Source organism: Hemicordylus capensis, chromosome 13 (assembly GCF_027244095.1).
Source record: "Hemicordylus capensis ecotype Gifberg chromosome 13, rHemCap1.1.pri, whole genome shotgun sequence".
Classification (NCBI taxonomy): domain Eukaryota; kingdom Metazoa; phylum Chordata; class Lepidosauria; order Squamata; family Cordylidae; genus Hemicordylus; species Hemicordylus capensis.
In genome coordinates this window covers 22,885,496-22,906,803 of record NC_069669.1, presented here as the reverse complement: position 1 = coordinate 22,906,803, position 21,308 = coordinate 22,885,496, and the positions used below count along the sequence as shown (strand labels likewise).

The 21,308-nt window shown below is 55.0% G+C and overlaps 1 protein-coding gene across 5 annotated transcripts in view; it reads left to right on the top strand.

Annotated features, from left to right (window-relative positions):
- Positions 1-20,923, top strand: part of VPS35L (VPS35 endosomal protein sorting factor like) — a 61,052-nt gene extending 40,129 nt beyond the window's left edge. For all 5 annotated transcript variants that reach the window (XM_053276832.1, XM_053276833.1, XM_053276831.1 and 2 more), the window contains 10 exons: positions 1,728-1,808; positions 3,726-3,789; positions 4,801-4,899; positions 5,350-5,427; positions 6,086-6,200; positions 14,618-14,757; positions 16,310-16,475; positions 17,812-17,930; positions 19,546-19,692; positions 20,246-20,923. In XM_053276832.1, the coding sequence (XP_053132807.1) occupies positions 1,728-1,808; positions 3,726-3,789; positions 4,801-4,899; positions 5,350-5,427; positions 6,086-6,200; positions 14,618-14,757; positions 16,310-16,475; positions 17,812-17,930; positions 19,546-19,692; positions 20,246-20,344 (1,108 nt within the window). In that variant the 3' untranslated portion in view covers positions 20,345-20,923. The remainder of the gene's footprint in view (positions 1-1,727; positions 1,809-3,725; positions 3,790-4,800; positions 4,900-5,349; positions 5,428-6,085; positions 6,201-14,617; positions 14,758-16,309; positions 16,476-17,811; positions 17,931-19,545; positions 19,693-20,245) is intronic.
- Positions 20,924-21,308: the final 385 nt, after the last annotated feature.

Sequence of the window (21,308 nt, the reverse complement as noted above, 5' to 3'; positions counted from 1 at the left end):
GGCAAGCAGAAGGCACCGTGTGGCAATGCAGAGCGCCTTGTGCTTTGCTGGGAGCCGAGCTGCGTGGTGGTTTAGAGCAGATGGGGGGAGGGGGATATCGGGTTTGCCAGTGACTTCGGTGGAGGCGCCTTAAAATCCCGAGAATCCCGGCTAAGGAGCTTAGAAGGCACGAAGGCGCTGTGGCTGTGTGAGCAGCTTTGGGGCACCTCCGTCTCTTCCCCCGAGGCATGACGTCCGCTGGCTCTGGCCTGCCTGGGACTGCAGGTCGAAGTCTTTCCGCATAAGGCAGAGCCTGCGTGAGCCGCTCCTGCCTGTGTGTAACAAAGCAAGGATGGCAGCCTCTGTGTGTGCCAGAGAGAAGGCGTGCAAAACGCCTGGCCTTCCGGGGTGACTCCAAGCCCCGCAAATATTTCCTGCTCCCCCGTCCGCCAGACTGGAAGTGTGCAGTCAGAGGACACGGTGGCCCTGTGGCTTGACTGGCGTATTTCCAGAGGCCTCAAAGGAGCCTCCTTCACCCGCGCGCTCCTCTGCCCCAGGACAGGCAGCAGAAGCCAGAGCGGCCAGGGAGGGGGCGCCTCCTCCAGCCTCCCAGCAGCCCGGCCCGGCCCTTCTCTTCCCTCCCGGCCAGGAGCTGGGCTGGGTGTGAGGCCCCCACGTGTGCAGGGAGGTGTGCAGGGCCGTCTCCCTTGCAGGTTGCAGCCGGCCTGGTCCTGTCTGCGTTCCTCACCCCAGTCTTTCCTGCCACGTGGTCTTGGACAGGAAGCGAAAACTCGCCAGGAAAGCAGATGGGGAGGGTTGGCCTAAGGCCCAAAGACAGGATTTTCGAAGAGGAATCTGGCCCATTTCCTAAATAAGTTTGAAAATGTCAAGCAAGCTTCCTAGACTAGCAACATTCATCCCCTTACCCCCATAAGCAAAATCCCCGCACCCCTTATAAGCTCCTTTGCCAGCCCTCTGCTCCCCCCCCGGGGAACCTGGGCTGGTTCTAGATCCGGCCCTGCTTAGCAATAGCAATAGCAATAGCACTTACATTTATATACCGCTTTATAGCCGGAGCTCTCTAAGCGGTTGACAATGATTTAGCATATTGCCCCCCAACATTCTGGGTACTCATTTGACCGACCTCGGAAGGATGGAAGGCTGAGTCAACCTTGAGCCCCTGGTCAGGATCGAACTTGCAACCTTCTGGTTACAGGGCGGCAGTTTTACCACTGCGCCACCCGGGGCTGCTTACCCTGGGAGAAGCTTTGGACCCCTCCTAGGAAGAGGCTGTCAGATAAAGAGCAGATAAAGGTGTTGTGTCTGCTGCGGGGCTCCTGGTCAGGGTCCTCCCCCTCCTGATAGGAAACCAGCAGACACCCGGTTGCCGCATAGGGGGCACTGGAGGCGACCCATGACCGTTTATCGTCCCGTGCTCGTCGTTTAGGATGGGTGGGCTAATTAATAGGAGGAGTGTGGGAAGCGTGGGATCTAGCCTTCTCTTTAAAAAAATAATCTTTTGTTGGTCTTTTTGCGTTCGAAGCTTAGCAAGGTTGATGTCCTCCCCCCGCACCCTTGTTTGGTGTTGCTCTTTAACATAAGTTCATGTTTAACAAGTAAGTGCGCTACCCGAAGCATTTGTGGTGGGATGAGACATAAACGTAGCCATGATGCTGGCTGACCCCAACCCTAACTGCAGATTCCCCCGCCACCCCGCACCCCCCTCTTGTTTTCCAAACGGTGTCTAGGCATCAGCAGGAGCCCACGAAGGACCCTGTGATCCTCAACGCCCTCCTCCACGTCTGCAAGACCATGCACGACTCTGTCAAGTAAGCGGCCTCTTCCGGGGGGGGGGGGGCTTTTCAAGCAGCTGCTGCTTCCAGTGGCCGTCCTGTGTGCTTCTGAGGCCTGGAGGGTGAGGGAGGCCAAGGGGTGCCGTCCTTTTCAGGGGGCTGGTTGTATTCAGGGTGCTTAGCAACGTAGGTGGGAGCCGTGCAGGAGGAGAGGGGCGGGGCGGGGGGGGCTGCGGCTGCCCCTTAATCGTGGCTCCGTTCTGCAGGCCAGGCTTGGAGATTGTGGTGGTGACCTCAGAGTGGGGGGGTAGCCTGGGACGCCAAGCGGCAGGTGGGCTGGAGAGCCGCAGAGCCCGCCGAGGGCCTCCGTCCAGCGGACAGTGTGGGGGGTGGATGTGGCTGCTTTTCCTCTCTGGGAAGCAATCCGTGCGTTTGGGAAACACACCCTTCGCACGGCAGGCAGTTAGTGTCGTGTTGAAAGAAGGAAGGCAGCTCTCTTGTCGGAGAGGCTTTTTCAAGCACCCCTCCTGCCAATAAATGGATTGGTTGGTTGATTTCATTAACAAGCCACCCATCCCAAAATGGCTCAGGGTGGTTCACTTCACAATCAAAAATAAAACTGTTTAAAATATTAACATCCAACTTAACAACACATATTTATATACCGCTTTTCAACAAAGGTTTCCAAAGCAGTTTACACAGAGAAATAATAAATAAATAAGATGGCTCCCTGTCCCCAAAGGGCTCACAATCTAAAAAAAGAAACACAAGACAGACACCAGCCACAGTCACTGGAGGGATGCTGTGCTGGGGATGGAGAGGGCCATTTGCTCTCCCCCTGCTCCATAAAGAGAACCGCCACTTTTTAAAGGTGCCTCTTTGCCCAGTGAGTCTTAAACCACTGAGATACTATTGAATACTCTCTTGATGATCTCAATGAGCAGTGGAGGTCTTGCAGAGAAAGGGGCTCTCTCGGGTACCCAGGACATGAGCCATTCAGGGCTTTAACAGAATATTGCCTGGAAACCTTTTGGCCGCCAGCGTCTTAACAGGGTGCAAATAATCCAGAGGCACCCAGCACAGACATGGCCTCTTCCTGCCTCCTCCCTCTTGTGGCTGAGTGGTCTCTACAGCTGGGTGGCGTCTGCTCCCCTGGCCAGGAGGCTGGCACACTCTGAGCGGTGCGGATCACTCACTGTTCTGAGAGTTGTCCTGATGCCCTTGTGGATGGACAGTCGTGCTTCCCCTCCGCAGAAAGTGGCGTGGCCTCTTTCCCAAAGGGGCTAAAGCCGGCCTGCTCAACCCGCAAATGTTGACCTACAACTCCCATAATGCCTGGCTATTGGCCACGGTTGCTGGGGATTATGGGAGTTATCGTCCCTGCAGTGCTGGGTATTTGCGAAGTGGAAATGGCTGCCGTTTTCCTGCTTGGCTTCCACTCGGACTAGAGCCCACAGTGTGGGTCGTTGGGGCATGTGGATGTTTCCTGGGCATCTTTTCAGGCCAGTTTCCACTGGTGCCTCAGAGGGCCCCCTCCATAGCTCCCTGTTGTTGTCTGCCTGTTACGGCTGAATTGGTAAAACACAAATGGGGGCTGACACTGGCGAAGGGCCCCGCTCCGCCCCTCCATTGAATTTGTATTGCAAGACAATTACTCTGTCCCCATCTGGTGTCTGTACGAGGAGAATTGCAGAATAATACACCAGAGACTGGCAGGTCCAGGATTAAACTGGATTACTTAATTGTAATTGAGTTTATTCCATTTTCATCAAATCATGTTTGGCTTGTTAGCATCTCATTTGGAAGTACAATTAAATGCTTTTGATTTGAAACTGGGTTTGAATGTCCATCTCCAGATTCTGTGGCCATGCGGCTTTGGTCCTGACCCCGTGTTTCACAGTAAGATGCATTCATTTGGGGTGTCTAATCCTAAAACTCTTGATTTGCACACAGCGCGCTGACACTAGAAGACGAAAAGCGGATGTTGGCCTCTTTGATAAATGGATTTCTAAGAATGGTGAGTACAGTGAGGCTTGTGGGGAACATTCAGAAAGTGAGTTCAGAGGGAAAGCCTTTTCCTTTCCAAACTCCACCCACCCACACCCCCGGCCCTGACACTTGCCTGCTCCTCACCTCTTCTGTGCATTCAAAGTCAGCAGTCCCTGCTGTTTTTGAAGTGGGGCCCACTTTGGCAAAGATCTTGCACCACAAGAGCCATTTCTCACTGGGCTGACCTCTCTGTGTTCTGCCCTTTCCCCAGCGCTGGTGGGACTCCTTCGAGGGCAACAGAGTCCCCTCGAGCCCGGCGCCATCTTGGAAGGTATGCCTGCAACACTGGGAAGCGTAGTCTTTTCCAGCGCTGGGAAAGACTAGGCTTCCCAGTGTTGCATGCACACCTTCCAAGATGGCGCCGGGGGCTCGAGGGGGCTCCGTTGCCCTCGAAGGAGCCCCACCAGCTCTGGGGAAAGCACGGCCTCATGTGGTGCGTCCAGTCCCTTCTGCACGGTGCAGGGGAGCTGTGCAGAGTAACTGGCTTGGGCTGGTTGGCACAGGCCCAACAGACAACTGCTCAGGAGCCACCCTTGAGGTTGGCGGGAGCTGCTCCCAGGCCTTGCCCTGAAGAGCCCTGCCCTCAGCACCCTGTTCCCTGCAGCGGGGATCTGCCCAGACGCTGTCGTCTGCAACCACCGCCCCTCACGGTGGTGGGGAAAGGGCAGGAAGAGGGGAGAGGAGCCGCGGCCGCCTGGGCGACTGCTCGGGACCGCCTTCCCTCGGAGGCAGTGCAGGGCCGACCCCCAGCCTCCTCCAGCAGGGCTCTTGGCATCTCCCCAGCCCACCAGAGGGTTGGGAGTCGCCTCGCAGTCCGGGAGGAGGGAAACAAACCCGAAGCGCATTGGCCGGGAAGCAACCAGGTCTGGTTTTTAGCTGCTGCCTTAGCAGCAGCCCGGCTCAGTAGCAAACCGCAGGGAGCGACTGGGCGACTGGATGCCAGAGTCCCGTCTGACTCGCTGAATCTTCGTGACCCCAGGTTTCGTTTGGCCGCGACTTTGAGCAGCAGCTGAGTTTTTATGTCGAGACCAGATCGATGTTTTGCAATCTGGAACCGGTCCTCGTCCAGCTGATTCACGTGAGCATCTCCTCTCGGTGTGGAATAGGCCTTCAGTGGCTGCCGATGGCCTGGCGTTGCGTTGGTCAGTTTTGTGGGGCTTCTGCCAGTGGAGGGTGAGGGTGGGGGGCCCACAGCCCACCCCACCCACTTCTAGACGGGGGTTCAGGACGTGGCTGTGCTCTTCATCCCCAGGAAGCGATGGCACGGGGGGTGGGTGGAAGACCCTCTGCTTTGCACGCCGAAGGGCCCACGCTCAGGGCCAGGCAAGTTGAACTGTTGCTCTGTGTGCTTCCGTACGAGTCCCTGAAGCTGATCTGCAGTAGAAACTGTAGATAATTTACAATTAAATTGGTGTTCTGGGATTTAGGGTACCTTAATTCCTCCTTTGGCTAATATTGCTCAAAGCCTTTAAGTTTTTGAGTTGCAGAGTCACCCTGGACCCCCCGGTGACATAATCTTTTAAAACAGAGTGTGAACCGGCTGGCAATGGAAACCAGAAAAGTGATGAAAGGGAACCATTCCAGAAAGACAGCTGCATTTGTCAGGGTGAGTGTGAGGACTGAGCAATTTCCACAGCCTTAGTTCTTTCTGTATCAACCAGATAACTGAGAAAGTGTTTATGGGCAATGCTGTTGTTAATACGCTCTGCTTGCTTTCAGCTTATGAAGGCCTGCCTTTCCACAGCTTGAATTTCAGCTGCATTCCACTGCATGTCCAGTGCGCTCAGCTGCTAAATGCCCTTGCATGTTATCTGTCCAATATTGTTGAAAAATTCTTCGGCAGAGTGTGGCCCAATGTTGGGTGTGTTACTGTGCACGCTCATTTGCAGCAGGCAGTGGAGTGGTCTGACCCTTCGCTGTGGGCATACAGGGGTGGAAAGGGGCTGTTGCTCCGTGGCGGAGCATCTGCTTTGCAGGCAGGAGGCTCGGTCCCTGGCAGCATCTCCGGGCAGGGCTGGGAGAGACTCCCGCCTGACTCCTCGGAGAGCCGCGGCCAGTCACTGGAGACCGCAGTCCTGAGCTGGATGGACCAGAGGTCTGACTCGGTGCAAGGCAGCTGTCCATGGCCCATACCCTCCATCCCAGGATCCTCTGCAAGGAATAAAAGTGCCTAAAACAATCACCGAGCTTCACATTTCCAACTCTGAGGATTGAAGCCGTGCCTGGCACGGCCCCTGACTCTTGCCCTGGCCGTCTCTTCCCAGGCCTGCGTTGCCTTCTGCTTCATCACGATCCCTTCTCTGGCCAGCATCTTCACCCGCCTTAACCTGTACCTGCTCTCGGGCCAGGTGGCTCTGGCCAATCAGTGCCTGTCACAAGGTAAGGTCACTTTGCAGTCACTTGGTCTTTGCTTTAGATGTTGGGAAACCGTTTTTCTACCTGGGTCGTTTTTCTTCTGTGTGGAAACGGACAGGAATTGCTCAGAAGTTTGAGTGTTCCGTAGAAGGGCTTGCGAAAGGGGTTCAGTTGTTTGCCACAGCTCATCTTGGTGCCTTGAGCAGAAATAATTTATGGAGGGGAAATCATTTGGCTAATTTAAAAAAACCCCACTGGGGATTGTGTAGGCACAGCACGGCTGGGATTTGGGATCGCGAGGATCCGAGGGATGTGCTAATTTGATTGAAAAGTGCAACTGAACCAGTAATTAAAGACGACGTTCAAAGGCTACATTTTGCTTTTAGACAAGATGTGGAATGAGCGGAGTATTCAGACGTGCACGTGACTTCTTTGAAATGCCAAGGTTGCTGTGGGCAAGTGGTGAGAGCGTTAAGGCTGACAGGCCCATTGAGGCTGAACAAAAAACATCCCTTAGCCCACCCTCCATTTTTCCTTTTCTTTGTAAAAGCGCCCTTAAATGCTGCTACTTCAGTCCCCCGAAAAGTTTCAGCCGTTTGTTTTAAAAACACGTTCATTTCAGTGGCAGGAGAAAGGGTTTTAATTGCTGGCCAAGATGACTATGTCAGTTGCTTTGAGAATTATTTGTGGAATGAATGCATGGGCTCCTCCCTACACACCAAATACACTCGATCCAAGATGTTCGGTGTTAGGAGCAGCAGGTGCCCTGACAAGCGTGTTGTGCGGTGGGAAGTGGTTGCTCTGGCACCGCGTAACATGTGGGGGGGGCTCGGGGGGCTGGCTGACGCCAGTTCAGGAGGCTTTCCAGGGTGTTCTTTGCCCCCCATTTTAGATGTGGGAGACGCTTGTTCAGGGGCGACTGCAAAGAAGGTTATTGAGGGAGCGATGATGTTGTTTCACGTAAAATACTTATGGGGGTAAAGTATTTAATATGGTCAGTTTATATTTGCCTTATCACTTCCTTAGCATTTTCAGACCCATTCAGAACATGGGCCAGATTCCTCTTAGAGAAAATGGTGTGTGTGGATTAGGCCGGGGCGGAGCGAGAATGGGGCCTCCCCTGCCCCCCCCCCCCGTGGCGGACCAGCTGCTCCTGTTGCCGCCGCTGTTGCTGCCCTGCCAACCCCATGCGCACCTCTTCCGCTGCCCCCTCTCCAGGCTTCTCCCGGCCAGTGGGAAGCAGCAAGGGCCAGTCGGGGAGCCTGGAGAGGGGGCGCTGGGAGCAGCGGGTGAGGGGGAGGCCCTGTGCCCGCCTGCAGGGCAAGGGCTGTGCCACGGAGGGCAGAGGGGCCACACGTGTCCATGCACTGAGCACAGGCTCTTTCTGCCCTCACTATGCCACTCGGTCAGGCCAAATTTTCCAGGCTGTCCAAGACCCTCTGGCAGGAAAGACGGGGGTCAGGAAAGAGATGAGAACCAGCCCAGCTGCAGCCTGCAGGGGAGATGATCCCCCATCACATGTTGACGTCGTCTGGAGAGGTCTGTCTCCAGCTACACCGGGACGTCTGGGGGCGACCAGGAGCTGGGCCTTCTCGGTAGCTGCCTCTGCAACGCACTCCCAGCGGGTATATTTAGTTTAGGCTCATTGTTGGCCTTTAAGGGAGCCCTGAGGACTGGCTTGTTTGGCCTGGCCTTCCAAGTGTGGCAGCTCTCGCGAGAGTTCACAAGCAGCTGCCCGGATAGCAATGGGCTAGGGTTAGGCCAGGAAGGAAGCTCCAGGGCTGGGCTGGCTGGCTGCTGGGAGGCTGGAGGAGGCGCCCCTCTTCCTGGCTGCTCTGGCTTCTGCTGCTTGTCCTGGGGCAGAGGAGCACGCGGGTGAAGGAGGCTTCTTTCCACAGCCAGAGGAAATTCCAGCTGCAGATGCCAGTCTTGTCTGGCACTTTGCTGTCAAGTTCCCATCTGGTGGGCGGGGAGTGGGAATCCCTTGGGAGCCCCTGTTGCGGTTGGCTGGCCCTCCCGCTGGAGTCCTCCTGGCCTCTGTGGGGCTTCGCTCCCAGGTTCAAGTCGCTCTCTCTCGTGGCTTTTTGCCCCCGCAGAAGAATGTGTGCGTCCAGCTACAAATGGCCTCTTCTGTCTACTGTGGATGGTTTCTGGCCTGTGTGAGGGAGACTGGCTTAAGCCGGGTCCTTTTCAGGAGATAACGGCCTGTTGCCGGCATTGTGCATTTGCTAGCAACTTCCAGCTGTGCATGCAAACAAGCTGACGTAGGAAGCTGACTAAGGATTTTACTGCAAGGCTGCTGGCTTATTCCTCCCTTTAGACGGGCTGCTGTGTGCATCCCCAGGGCAGAGGGATTTAGAGCAAAGCCGATTGATCCCCCCAAGCACACGGCGGAAAACCAGACCGGCTCAGTCAGGGTCAGGCCTTTGGCTTGTTTGAGAGGCAGAGGCCTCCGAATGAAGTCCTGCTTGGTTCTCCCGCGATGGCTTACTCGCTTGGGGTTTTTGGTGTCTGTGCAGTTCTAACCCCAGGCTTCTCCATCTCGGGCCCCCAGGTGTTGGGCTACGACTCCCATCACACCCTGCTGCCCCCATGGCCTTGGGCCCAGCAAGCTTCCGCACTGCGTGAAAAACAACTAGTACTAAGCAGAATCAATGACGCCTGCTTCCTCTTAACCTCAGAGTTGCATTAAGGGTTCAGAATGAAATCCATTTGAAATCCATGAGAGTCTTTGATTGCCCTTCTTGGAACTTTGGCTGGTTTGTCCACTATTTTTAAAATACAGTTTTAGAGAGGATGTCCTTACAATATTGCCATCTGTTTTCAAGATGATGGATGGCAATGAAAGGACCTCCACCAGGATACCCGAGGACCTTGTTCCCATGTGTGGTGAATTTGCCTTGTATTCGGCTATAAAGGCTTAAGTTACATTGCACAGACGTGCTGCTTATACTTTGGCCGCCATTTTGAACCCCCTTCCACGTGCTGTCAATGTCTGTACCAGACTGTAAACCTGAGTTACTAGGGAAGACAGGTACACGCACATGGACATCGTGATCTCATATGCAGACTTCAGAAAGTAGATTGACTAGTAAAAAGTGGATTTAGTAGGAAAAGGTACAATTAGGAGCATATTAAATTGCCTGCTAACCTTGAAATATGTGCCCCACCACACTCCATTGAATTGCTCTGGGTAATTCCACAGGGTCATGCTGCCAAGGCAGAACGATAAATCCCCATCTGTGGGGACAATTGCTGTGCTGGGTAATGTGCTGGACCAAACTGAGAATCCATCTGTTGACCAAATTCTACAACACAGATAACGTTCAAGTGAGCACATGCCGGTGAAACCGCAGAGGGTTTTCCTGACATTTTGGTCTTCTGAGCTGTTAAATCTTTGCCTGGCTTGAGGCATCTGACACCATGTGGCCAGAGCTATCCAATGAAGTCAGGCCTTTCCGTATGACTAATTTCACCAAGGGATGGATAAAAATGGAAATTGTTGCACATTGGAATGGGATTTGTTTTGCTTAAGTTTGCTGACCGAATCTAGATGCAGAGTTCAAGTGTACAGAACGCTTTGCTTGATTTGATGTTTCTGCAGCAAGATGGATTCTTCTTCTTTTTTCTAGTGACCTAGTTTTCAGGGCCAGCCAGAAATGAGGGATGAAAGATCCTCAAATTTTGGCCATCTTTTCCTCCCCATCACCTTGTATTTGTTGCTTTTGTACTGCCTGTTTCACATCCATGAAGTTCTTCTCTTTGGAGGGATAAGGAGGGGGCACTGGAGGGAAATGCAGGGACTGCTTCTTTCCCACTGGGACTATGAACTTGGCTGAACGTCTGTAGAAGTGAAGGGGAGGGGTTTCCGATGGGGGGGGGCAGGCGGGGAAGTACCCCTACTAAGGAACTTTGAGGGGCTCCCAGGGGGTCCTTGGTGCCCCCCTGCCGCCTCACACTGCTGCAGCCGCGGCATTTGCTCCCCACCTGAGGATCGCCAGCCTGGAGCTGCCACATCCTCAGCGATGGGTCTGCTGCAGAAGGGGAGGGACGAGGGAGGGGGAAGACCCCCCTCCTCTGCTCCTGGTTGGCTGGCTGCATGCTGAAGCTCAGTGTGGGTTGTACCCCTCCCCTCAGTCTGACTGACGGGCTTTGGGAAAGACGGACACCGAGTATTCCTACTGAAATTTCTGATTGATTGATTGATTGTTAAATTTAAATACCGCCTTTCATTAAAACAATCCCAAGGCAGTTTACAAAAACATACAATAAAAATAGTAAGCTAAAAATATAAAACCAATCTAATTTAAAAACTATAAAATACAAACATAAAAACTATGTTTTTATGAATAGGACAAGTAAACTTATCCAATTAATTTCAATGGGACTACTCATGAGTCTGGATGTAAGCCAGTGACTGGAGTCACCTGTCTTGTAACATTTAAGTGTGTGTGTGCATATATATTCTCTCTCTCTCTCTCTCTCTCTCTCTCTCTCGGTTGGGGGCTGAGATGAAGGTTCGTGACAAAAGGCAGTACATGTTTTTTAAAAGAGAGGTTGGGAACCCCCCTTTGTTAGGGGGTCAGAACACGAGGGGGCCCCTGAAAAGAGGCGGTTGCCCATATTAGCACACAGCAGGGCAAGCGTTTCCTCTCCCCCTGGGGTTAGGAATGGCAGCCAAGTACCCTGGCTCGTTGTTGCTGCTGCTGTTGTTGTTGGGTGTTAAATCTTTGGACTTACTGCGTTCACGATAGCTGAAAAAATGCAAGAGGGCCACAATTAGAATGACAGACACTTTGGAAAAACAAGCCCACACGACACTGTTGGAAGGCAGTGTGGTGTCGTGGATCGAGTGTGGCTCTGTTGTTGAAGAAACCCGGGTTCGATTCCCTTCTCGGCCATGCAGCTCCCCTTGGCCTAGTTCTAGGCGCTCTCTCCCAGCCTAACTTGCCTTGCAGGACTGTTGTGAGCATCACATGAATGGGACTTAAGGAGAACTCCTTCAGAGTACACCGTCCTCCTGAGCTCCGTGCAGGAAAGGCAGGATTAACGCGTTATAAACACATTGGAGACCACTAGTCGAGGCCACTGTATCTCTGCTCTCCAAAAGCTGTTTTTAAAAAGTAGGTCTTCCCTAAAGGGTGAGAGGCGTGTTCTGTTTTGATGTGATTGATTTTGATTAAGTGCCATCAAGTTGGTGCCGACTCTTAGCGAGAGAATCTATCTTAGAGAGATTCTCTCCAGGATGATCTGTCTTCTACTTGGCCGTTACGGCCTCTCCAGCTTTCACACCCATAGAGTGTCACGGGGGAAACCACGGTCCGAACGGTTCTAACCTTTGTAGGTGTAGGACCCGTCACGGCCTCTCAGTCTCCTTTCCAAGGCCTTCATTGCAGCCCTACCGAGTGCTAGTCTGCGGCGTGTTACTTGGCTGCTGGATCCTTGACTGGTGACGGTCGATCCTAAAAGGCAGAGGCCACCCACCTCTTTCGTGTCTTCAATTTCAATGTTTTTATGTACTACCTTTCAAATAAAAATGTTTACACTTAAAAACCCCAAACTTTAGTTTCAAAAACATCATAGCAACAAAAACTGGCAGCTAGAAGCGAAAACGTTTAAAAGGTCTTTAAAATATTTGCATGGTGCTGGAAGGATCAGTGTGAGTGCCAGACAAGCATTTCTGCAGCGAGAGTTACATAAGCCCCGCCGTCCAAAAGGCTGTCTCTCGGGTTGCTGCCTGGATGGGGCTGTGGCTGGCGGAAGAGCGTTTGCTTTGAGTGCAGGAGGCAGACCATGGCAGCCTGTGATGGAACGAGGAGGGGCAGCGACTCTCTGCTTTCCTGGGATGGCTCTGATCCCAGTGGAGGAGCACGCCGCTCCTTTGAGGTGGGCTGCCACCAGCTGAAGACGGATCTAAAGCCACTGGCCAGGCCCAGGCACGGTTTCAGCAGCAACAGCAAATCTGTTGGGGAATCCTGCAGCTATTTCCGAAGGTTTCCGAAGGGAATGTTCCAAGTGTGGTTTTCTCTGCCAGAAGCACCGTTGGGCCCCTTCTAGAGCCGAGCGTCGGTTTTCCTTGCCTGAAGGTCACACGAGGCGCTCAGGAAATAATGGGAGCCTCTGCAGGAGGATTTATGGCCTAGTGATCGATTCGAAGGAAGGCAGAGGCTGCTGCAGAGGATGAAATTTAGTGGCGCATAAACCGTGCAGAATACAGCCTGGCACACAAGCGATTCGTGGAAGGCTTGGACAGTTTATGGCCACGGGGGCTTGCCTCCCCCTCCTCAGAGGCAGTGCGCGCTGGTCTTAGGACGGGTGGCTTAGTGGGCAGCCTGTATGAGGAGCGATGTATTCCAAGGGTAGCTTGCCGTATCTCAGGAGCCGGGAAAGGAGCTGCCTAGACACACCCCACTACACTGCTTTGGGCAGGTTGTAAATGCTCCGGGGTTAAATTCCCTCCAAGCAGCCACTCCTAGATCAGTGCAGGCCCAGGAGCTGCTCCAACTGGCCGTTCCTAGCGGTGGCCAGTGAGGCAAATTGCCGGCTGGCTGGCGAGGGGAATCCTGGCCTTGCCTTCAGAGGCAGCCAGGGGGCGCTTGTAGCCCACACTGCAAGCACAGAGTTTCTGGCTAGAGAGTCCTCCCTGCCTGACCTCGGCCATCTATGCCGACACAGAGGTAACCCGTTAGTCCTCCACTTGGGCCCTCCACAGTGGCCAATAGTCAGGGATGATGGGCTGCAGGCCGACATCTGCCAGCGGGCCAAAGCCGAGCAGCCTGGCTAGACAGAGTCCACTTGCCGGGTGCTGGCTACCGCGCCCCCAGCCTCCTTTTCCTCCTAATTTCCTAAAAATTAATGGACTTTTGCACGATATTCTAATTTTCCGAGTTTCACCTGTAGCTCAGTATGGTCTTCACAGACTGGCAGCGGCTTCTCCAAGGTTGCAGGCAGGAGTCTCTCTCCCAGCCCTATCTTGCTGGAGATGCTGCCAGGGAGGGAACTTGGAACCTTCAGCTCTTCCCAGAGTGGCGCCTCCATCCCCTAAGAAGGGGCATCTCTTGCAGTGCTCACTCATCAAGTCTCCCATTCCTATGCAACCAGGGCGGACCCTGCTTAGCTAAGGGGACCAGTCATGCTGGCGACCACCAGACCAGCTCTCCTCTCGAAGCCGATGCTCAAGGGAGGCGCCCACAAGACCCACCAGAAGGGAGGCTGGGCTGGATGGAGAGTGAGCGGAATCTGCTCCCCCTTTGCGCCGTCTGTGAGGCCCCCCCCCCAAGGTGTCTCTTGGCCCAGTTTAGTTCAAACCATCCCGTTTAGCTGGATGTAACAGTGTGGAATCCAGAGTATTTGGGTGTATGGAAGTGGGTGCTTATGTTACGTGCATTATTTTTTCCGTTGGAAAAGTTTAATTTGTCATATGTTATGATTCTATGCAGTCATAAAACCCTGTGCATTTTTGCAGCACCAGAAGAAGGGCAGAAGTGATTGCAATCCAGACATTTTCTGGTCTTGATAGCCCCTGGGAAGAGTGAGATGGTAACGAGTATTTTGTCAAACAGGCTGCCTCAATTAACACCTCCTTAGTAGTGAGAGGCAAAAAGAAAACTCTGTGTTAGAAATAAATGTACCTGTAGAGGCCTACAGAAAACCTGCAAGCCTGGCTTTTCGGGTGACTGCAAAGGAACACCAGTTTCCTCCTCCAGTGTTGGGTTCACACTTTTTGCCCAAGTCAGCTCGACTCCTAGGAGAAGCCTGGATGCTGGGACTACAAAGTAGCTGCCTTGCTCCGGAGGAGTTGGCAGTTGGAGCAGGGCTGCACAACTCTGGCTGTGTTTGAACTACCACACCCATCATCCCCAGCCACAGTGGCCAAGAGTCGGGGCGATTATGGGAGTTGTAGTCCAACCTCTGCAAGGGAGCCAAAGTTGTCCAGCCCTGAATTAGAGGGTGTGGAAGGAAGAGCTCTGTGGGGATGGCCGTCCGCTTGAAGTGGGGCTTAGACCAGTCCATGGAGGCCAGGTCTCTCCGGGGCTACTCGCCTGGATGGCTACAGGATGCCTCCGAATCCCGAGAGGGGGCCTGCCCTCTGCTCTCCCCTGTGGGAAACAGGACTAGATGGGCCTCCTTGGGCCTGATCCAGCAGGGCGGCTCTTCTGTACCTTTTTTTGCGTCAGACGAGAGTGGACAACTGATTTAACACGCGTGCCGTATTGGAGCCTTTGTGATCACAATTGCAGACACAAATGCAAGTCTCAAAAGGCCTTTGAAGAAAGCTAGCATAGTGGTGCTGATGAGGGCAGGCAGCCGCTAGCCTAGAGAGTGTCCCGTCCCCTGCAGCTGGGGGGCTGGCTGACCAGACATTTCTTGCTGCGGGCACACTGGCGAATCCCGGCTCCGTATGCTGAGGCAGCCGTGCTCCTCTGACCTCTCTGCCGCAGCTGACGCCTTCTTCAGAGCCGCCATCAGCCTTGTTCCGGAGGTGCCGAAGACCATCAGCATCGATGGGAAGATGCGCCCCTCGGAGGCGTTCCTCCTGGAATTCCTCTGCAACTTCTTTTCCACCTTATTGGTCATTCCGGTAAGTCACTTGCGCCGTCCAACTGCTTGCCGACTGAAATGGGGTGACAGTCGGGCACTTGGGGGGTTTCGCAGGCAGCAGACCAAGTGGGCAAACCTGTGTCTGCTTGATGCCTGCAGACTCCAGGTGGGAGCTCCTCCATCGATGGTCCTCCATCGGAAATTCCCGCCTTCGGGGAAGGGAACCGCTGTCCTTCCTCTTTGCTGTGTAAACTGTCTGGAGGAGGTTTTTGAAGAAAAGCAGTTTATACACATCGTTGATCAAAAAATATCCATCCATTGACAGGCCTGACTTCTGTCCCTACTCACCCAGGGTAGTCTCAAACAGGACCTTACGGGGGTTACATAGGAAGTTGCCTGATATGGAGTCAAACCCCCTAACCTCTGTTAACTGAGCAAAGAGGCACCTTTTAAAAGTGGTGGATGCTCTTAGGTTTAGCAAGGTGAGAGCAACTGGGAGGAGAGCTGGTCTGGTGGTCGCAAGCATGACTTGTCCCCTTAGCTAAGCAGGGCCCACCCTGGTTGCATATGAATGGGAGACTGGAAGTGTGAGCACTGGAAGAGATTCCCTTTAGGGGCTCTTAGGGGGTGCTCTTGGAAGAGCATCTGCAGGCTTGCATGCATATGGTTCCAAGTTCCTTACCTGGCACTTCCAAGTTAGGGCTGAGAGAGACTTGGAGAAGCCACTACCAGCTTGTAGACAATACTGAGCTGGATGGACCAAGGGTCTGACCCGGTATATGGCAGCTGCCTATGTTCCAAACTGGCCCTCTCCACCCCCAGCACAGCATCCCTCCAGTGGCTGTTGCTGGTGTCCAGCTTGTGATTCTTTTTAGGCTGAGAGTCCTTTGGGGACAGGGAGCCATCTCATTCATGATTTATTTTTCTATGTAAACGGCTTTGGAAACTTTAGTTAAAAAGCACTTGTAGTAGCTCAGGGTTGCCTACACTGACCGACAGCAGCTCTCCCAGGTTCCAGGCAGGGGTCTCTCTCCGCCCTACCCGGAGATGCTGCCAGGGAGGGGACCGGGGGCCTTCTGCTCTGCGACTGAGCTGGGCCCCCACCCGCTTCCGGGCAATCCCTGGCAGCGCTCACATGCTGCCTTCCATCCTGATGCCACCAGGGCAGACCTTGCTTGCTACTGCAGGACCGGCTCCCTCCCCAGTATGGGCAGTGGATGCAAGGCAGAGTTTGGATTCCAGAGTGGACAAAGGCCTGAGCGGCCAAGATTTCCCCTCCTTTCCCAGGAGGGGCTTCCTCCAGCCCCGTCTTCGTGGGCCATTTGTTTTTGGCTTTTTGCATGTTGCTCAGCTGGCTGAAACGGCTCCACTGAGGTGACCTCGTCCAGCTTTTCTCCAGCTCTGCACCCGCAAGTCAGCGTGGAAGGAGCTGGGTGGTTTCAGGGGGCGGAGCCAACGCACACCTCTCGAAGCAGCAGGGCGTCCTGCTGTTGTTGCTCATCTACCTGCCAGGCCGACGTTTAGGGCCCCTTGTGGGGTCAGCGTTGTTGCGGGAGGAGACGAGCAAACCAGCCTCTGTGTGTGGTGCTTAGGACCATCCCGAGCAAGGCGTGCTGTTCCTCGTGCGAGGGCTGCTCAACGTCATCCAGGACTACACTTGGGAAGACAACAGTGACGACAAAGTCCGGATCTACACGAACGTCTTGCATCTCCTCTCGGCAGCCAGCCAGGAGACCTACATCTACCATGTGGACAAAGGTGAGCCTTGGGCTTCTGACGTCCCCCGAGACAGGCATGGCTGCCGCTCCTCTAGGCAGTGCTCTCCGGAACAGGGATCCCCAGATGTTGCCGACTGCAGCTCCCATCACTCCCCACTGCAGTGGCCTTTGGCTGGGGATGATGGGAGTTGTAGTTCAACTACTGTCTTATCTCCTGGGGTGCCAGAGGCTGGGAGCCCCTGATGGGGAATGGGAGAGGGACGGACACAGAAGGGCAGTGAGCCTACACGCGTTGGAGCAGATGCCGCTGTCTGCATCTGGCAAGCTGTGCATTGCCACCCGGGCCAGCACCAGATCGGTCCCCTCATCGGATCCCTCTGGGGTGTCAGGGGCACCACTTGCAAGAGGGGATGCAAAGGCCGCTGCAGCTGGGGGTGCTGGGACTTGTAGTCCACACCAGTTGCAGGGAGCCCTGATGGTGAGCGATCCTCCTCCTGAAATAAGTGCAGCAGGCCGAGGGAGAGGAAGGGCCGAGTGGGGCTGGAGGATGGCGACGGGGCCTGGGGGGCCCAACCCCTATGCCGCGTGTGTGGCCAGAGCCTTGAAGGGAAAGACGAGCGGGGAGTGGGACGCTCCAGCCTGCTGGGGGCTTCAAGGGGCGGTGTCCCCCCAGAGGGACTCCGGTGGCCAGGAATAACCCCTGCCAGCAGAAAACTGGGGTCTAAAAAACAACCAGCCGTGGGCAACAGGTCAGCTCTCCTCTCCTGTCAGCAGCCGGCTTTAATACCCACTCCTCGGCCACCTGGTTTGTGTGGGTTCCACAGGATCAGGGCTGGGCCATCTCCTCGGCCTGGCAAGATGGAAGGCGGGCAATATGGGCTGGTTCCCCGCCCCCCGCCCGAGATGCTTCGGCCAGGCTGCCAAGCTGGGTGAATCCTTTTTGGCCCTAAGCCCCTCTTGCGTTGGCCATGGGATTACGGTCCTCTCCAGAAGGCCAAGGCCTTCATCCATCTGTTGCGGCCCTGGGATTCAGCCTTGTTGGGCGTCCATGGCTCTCGGTGCTGTGCTCAAAGTCCTTTCCTGGCCCTAACGAGACCTGATCAGTGCAGACGCATTTAAGCTCGTTTGATCTCATGAGAGCTACCTTCAAAAGGGGTGGGGGGGGGAGAATGTTGCCCTCCGTGTCACCAGAGATGGTGGTCATCCAAATCGCATTCGAAGGGTGACCCGCTAGCACATGGCTTGGTGGATGTCTGAGTGTGGCCCCCAGCGCTGCCTGGAAATGCTGCCCCAGTCGCCAGGGGGCCGGCCTGTGGCACACAGACTGCCTCCTTGCACTCCAGTTCTAATCGGAAACCTCTTGGCCGTCTCCTCAGTGGAATCCAACGATACCTTGTATGGTGGAGATACCAAGTTCCTAGCAGAGATGAGCAAGCTGTGTGAGACGGTCGTAGCCCAAATCCTGGAGCACCTGAAGAGCCTCGGAAGGGACGAGGTAAAAGAAACACACATTTATGGCTGCAGCGGTGATTTGCACAACTTATTTCCAGGGCCGAGTAGATGTGGCTGTAAGCGCACCTGGTGGCATTCAGACCAAGTCAGTCATGACTCTCTTCGTCTGGATGTACCCAAAGTGTGACCCAGTGTTTGGTAGTTATTTTGGGAAGTGAACGGCAGCTGGGGAGGGCCCTGATCAGGACTGCCCCCCACCCATAAGAAATGTTCTGTGGGCAACGTTGGGCCAGTGGTGGTCCGCCATTTTAAATCTGAACACTGGCCACCCCATTATGAGCCTGCCCGGTTCTTAAAGATCTGCTTTTGAGGCTCTTGTCTGGCTCTGGGTGGCAACCAGGGCTCCCTGCGACAGGGAATTCCAGATGGCGTTGACTGCAACTTCTAGGATGCCCAGCCAGAGGCAACCTTGTGGATTCCCTGTCATGGGGAGCCCTGGTGGGTAGCGCCCCATCTGTGCAAGTCCTTCCCTCGGCAGGTTTGCGAGGGGTTCTTCAGGCACTGGGTCAATACCCTCTTGTATTGATGGGGACATAGGAAGCCGCTTTCTGCCACCTCGGGCCATTGATCCACCGAGCTCCGCCTGGTCCTCCTTCCAGTGGGACTTCTCTGGAGAATTTTCCTGCGTCAGCCACTTGGCAGAGGCTCTCCCGGCCCTGCGTGGAGCCGCTTGGGGTGGCACCTGGCTCCTTCCGCACACAAGATGCTCTGCCACGCAGCTGTCAGTGTTGTATTAGTCTTATCTGTATTGCCCCCCCCCCAGTGGCTTTTAAGGAGCGCTCCTTGCTGTTTCTGGTGGTAGCTCTTCCCATCGGGATGGCATGTCGTGCAGGTCTTTCTGTGCACCTGGATGGAAGCAATCCTGGCTGCAGCCTCCCGTTCCGTTTCCCGGCTTCGGCAGTCATCCGTGCTGGGCCAGGAGGCTGAGGCGGGCTGAGTTCAGAGCAGGCTGCCGTGAAGGATGGAAGGTGTGCCAGATGTCGTGGCAGGGTGGATGCCACCCTGTGGCCCGGCTGCTTCCCGCCGAGTTGACTCCTTGAGGGGGATGGCAGCCGCCCCACTTCAGGCCTCTCTAGGGGGCACCACAAACAGGGCATTCTGAGACGTGGGGGGCAAAGAGACTGTCCAGCCCTCTAAGTGAGGGGAACACAGGCATTGCCGGGATGGGATTTCAGGTCTTGGCGTGTGGGCTCCCTGGTGTGCCTCTGGGAGGCTTTCTCCAAGCTGGACGTGTTCGGACAGACGCAGCGGCCATCTGCAGAGTCCATCCAGCCTCGTTTGGGCTCCTTGACAGGCAGCAGCTCTCCAGCTCCTCTGGCAGCCCGAGACTGTTTGAAATGGTGATGCCGGAGGTGGTGCACATGTGCCATGGTGGAGCCGTGCCCTCCCCCAGCTAAGAATTGAGTAGACCTTGGGGGGGGGGGTGTAACTCCCTGGCCTCTGTGGCTTGCCCTGCTGAGCGCCAGCCATTTGGCCTGCCAAGCACCATCCTCGCCTGAACCAAAGAGCCTGGCCATCCCCTCCCGGGACCAAAGGTGTGCTCTTGCAGGTTGACAGCCGCCCTTTGGACTGATGCCTTGTGCTAAAATGTCCCGCAGGCCTTCAAGCGGCAAAGCCAGCTGGCCTTCTGCTTCTTCAACAGCATTTTGGCTCACGGAGATCTCCGAAACAACAAGCTCAACCAGCTTGCTGTGAATCTGTGGAACCTGGCCCAGAAGAATGGCTTTGCAGACACCAAGACCATGGTGAGGGGGGAGCGCGTGAGTGAACTCTGAAACGGCCTGGGGTGCATTTGGTAGGGATGTGAAGGACAAACTCAGCTGCAGAAGTTCTGGTTCCGCAGAATCAGGTTTCCCCAGGTTTCCCTTTTGCTCCAGTTAATCAGGTCAGGGTATTGAACCTGGCTTTTTAAAAAAGCAATGGGATGACCCTCCTGCCCGAGCTGCCGACCCCAGACCAGCGAGCCCCGCAGCAGGGATTCCCAGCGTGGCTGACCACCCCCAGCATCTCCACTTGCCCTGACCTTTGGCGAGTTCACATGCAGTGCCCACTGGGAAGGACGCGCACTCTGCAGGGACGGGGAGTTTCCGGCTTCCAGCCTTGGCGGAGATCATGTGAGGTTGGCCTTTCTCAAGACATTCCCAGGGTGCTGGATTTTGCCCACGGTGCAAAGTGAGGAAAGGGCTTAAGTCGGTGTGTGTGTGCGCGCAAGACGCAGCATTGTGCTTGAGAAGGGTGGGGGGGGCATGGTTTCCAAGACCCCCACCCTAACCCCCACCCCGCTGCTTCTCCTCCTAGGTGAAAACCTTGGACTACATCCAGAGGCAGAGCAGACGCCCCGAGCGGAGCCACTTTGCAGAGCTGGCGCTGAGACTCCCCCTGCAGTCGAGGACCTGACGGCAGGAGCCCGAGCGACCGGGACGCGGCTTCCCCGGAGGGCTTGCTTCTCGGAGGCCGGCTGCGTCGGAGGCGATGGTCGAAGTCCAGTCCCTTTTCACTCTGAAGTGCCTGTCCCTGGCATGTGCGTGGCAGATTTATTTGGTCAGGAAGGCAGGAGGGAAATGGTCCTTTGGAAAGGAGGTTTTGTTTTCACGCAGCACAGCTGTTAAACGTCCAGAGGGGATTTAGATGCTAGTGTTGTTGGGTCAGTAAAATGGCATCTCTGATCATTTCCGGTGGGAAATAAGGTTGATGCCCAACTCGGATGGGGCTGTCAAGCACAGGGAAGGTCACCCTTGCCCGCCTGCCAGAGCGGGGCTCTCGTGGGCCTGGCCAGGAATGGGCAGCTGCACTCAACTGCAACAGGCTCTCCCAGGCCCGGGGTTGGGGTTGGGGCTGGGGGTGTCTGGGACTTCCAGAGTGTCCTGTCAGTGGAGGGGCCCTCAGAAACATTTGAAAACCCTGTAAGCAAATATGTTAGTTTGGTCCAGTGTGAAAATGTTTCCTGCTGTATTAAAAAGCCAAAATCAAAGGGAAGTGGATTTGTATTCGTTTCCATTATCAATCTCACCAAGCGATACCCGTCTGTTTTGTAGGCACGCTGATTTTATGATGCTGTCTAATCCACTTCAAGCCCCAGTGATTGGTTGGTGTGTGGTGTTTTTAAATGGCTAGTTCACACACCCTGGTTAACCACACTTTAGTAACAAGCGTTCTGTATTTTATCCTCCTGCTCTTCGGCGGGGACGGGGACAGGCAGGTCTCAAGTGGGGAGGGGAGGGCCGGTCCCCCAGATGGGCCCTGCTTGGCTAGCCCCCGACATGACACGGAGACCCTGCCCTCCCACCAGCCAGCGTCTCCTCGGCCCTCTTGGGCAAAACCACCATGGATTCGACCGGCTGCCGTTTCTTTATGCTCTTCG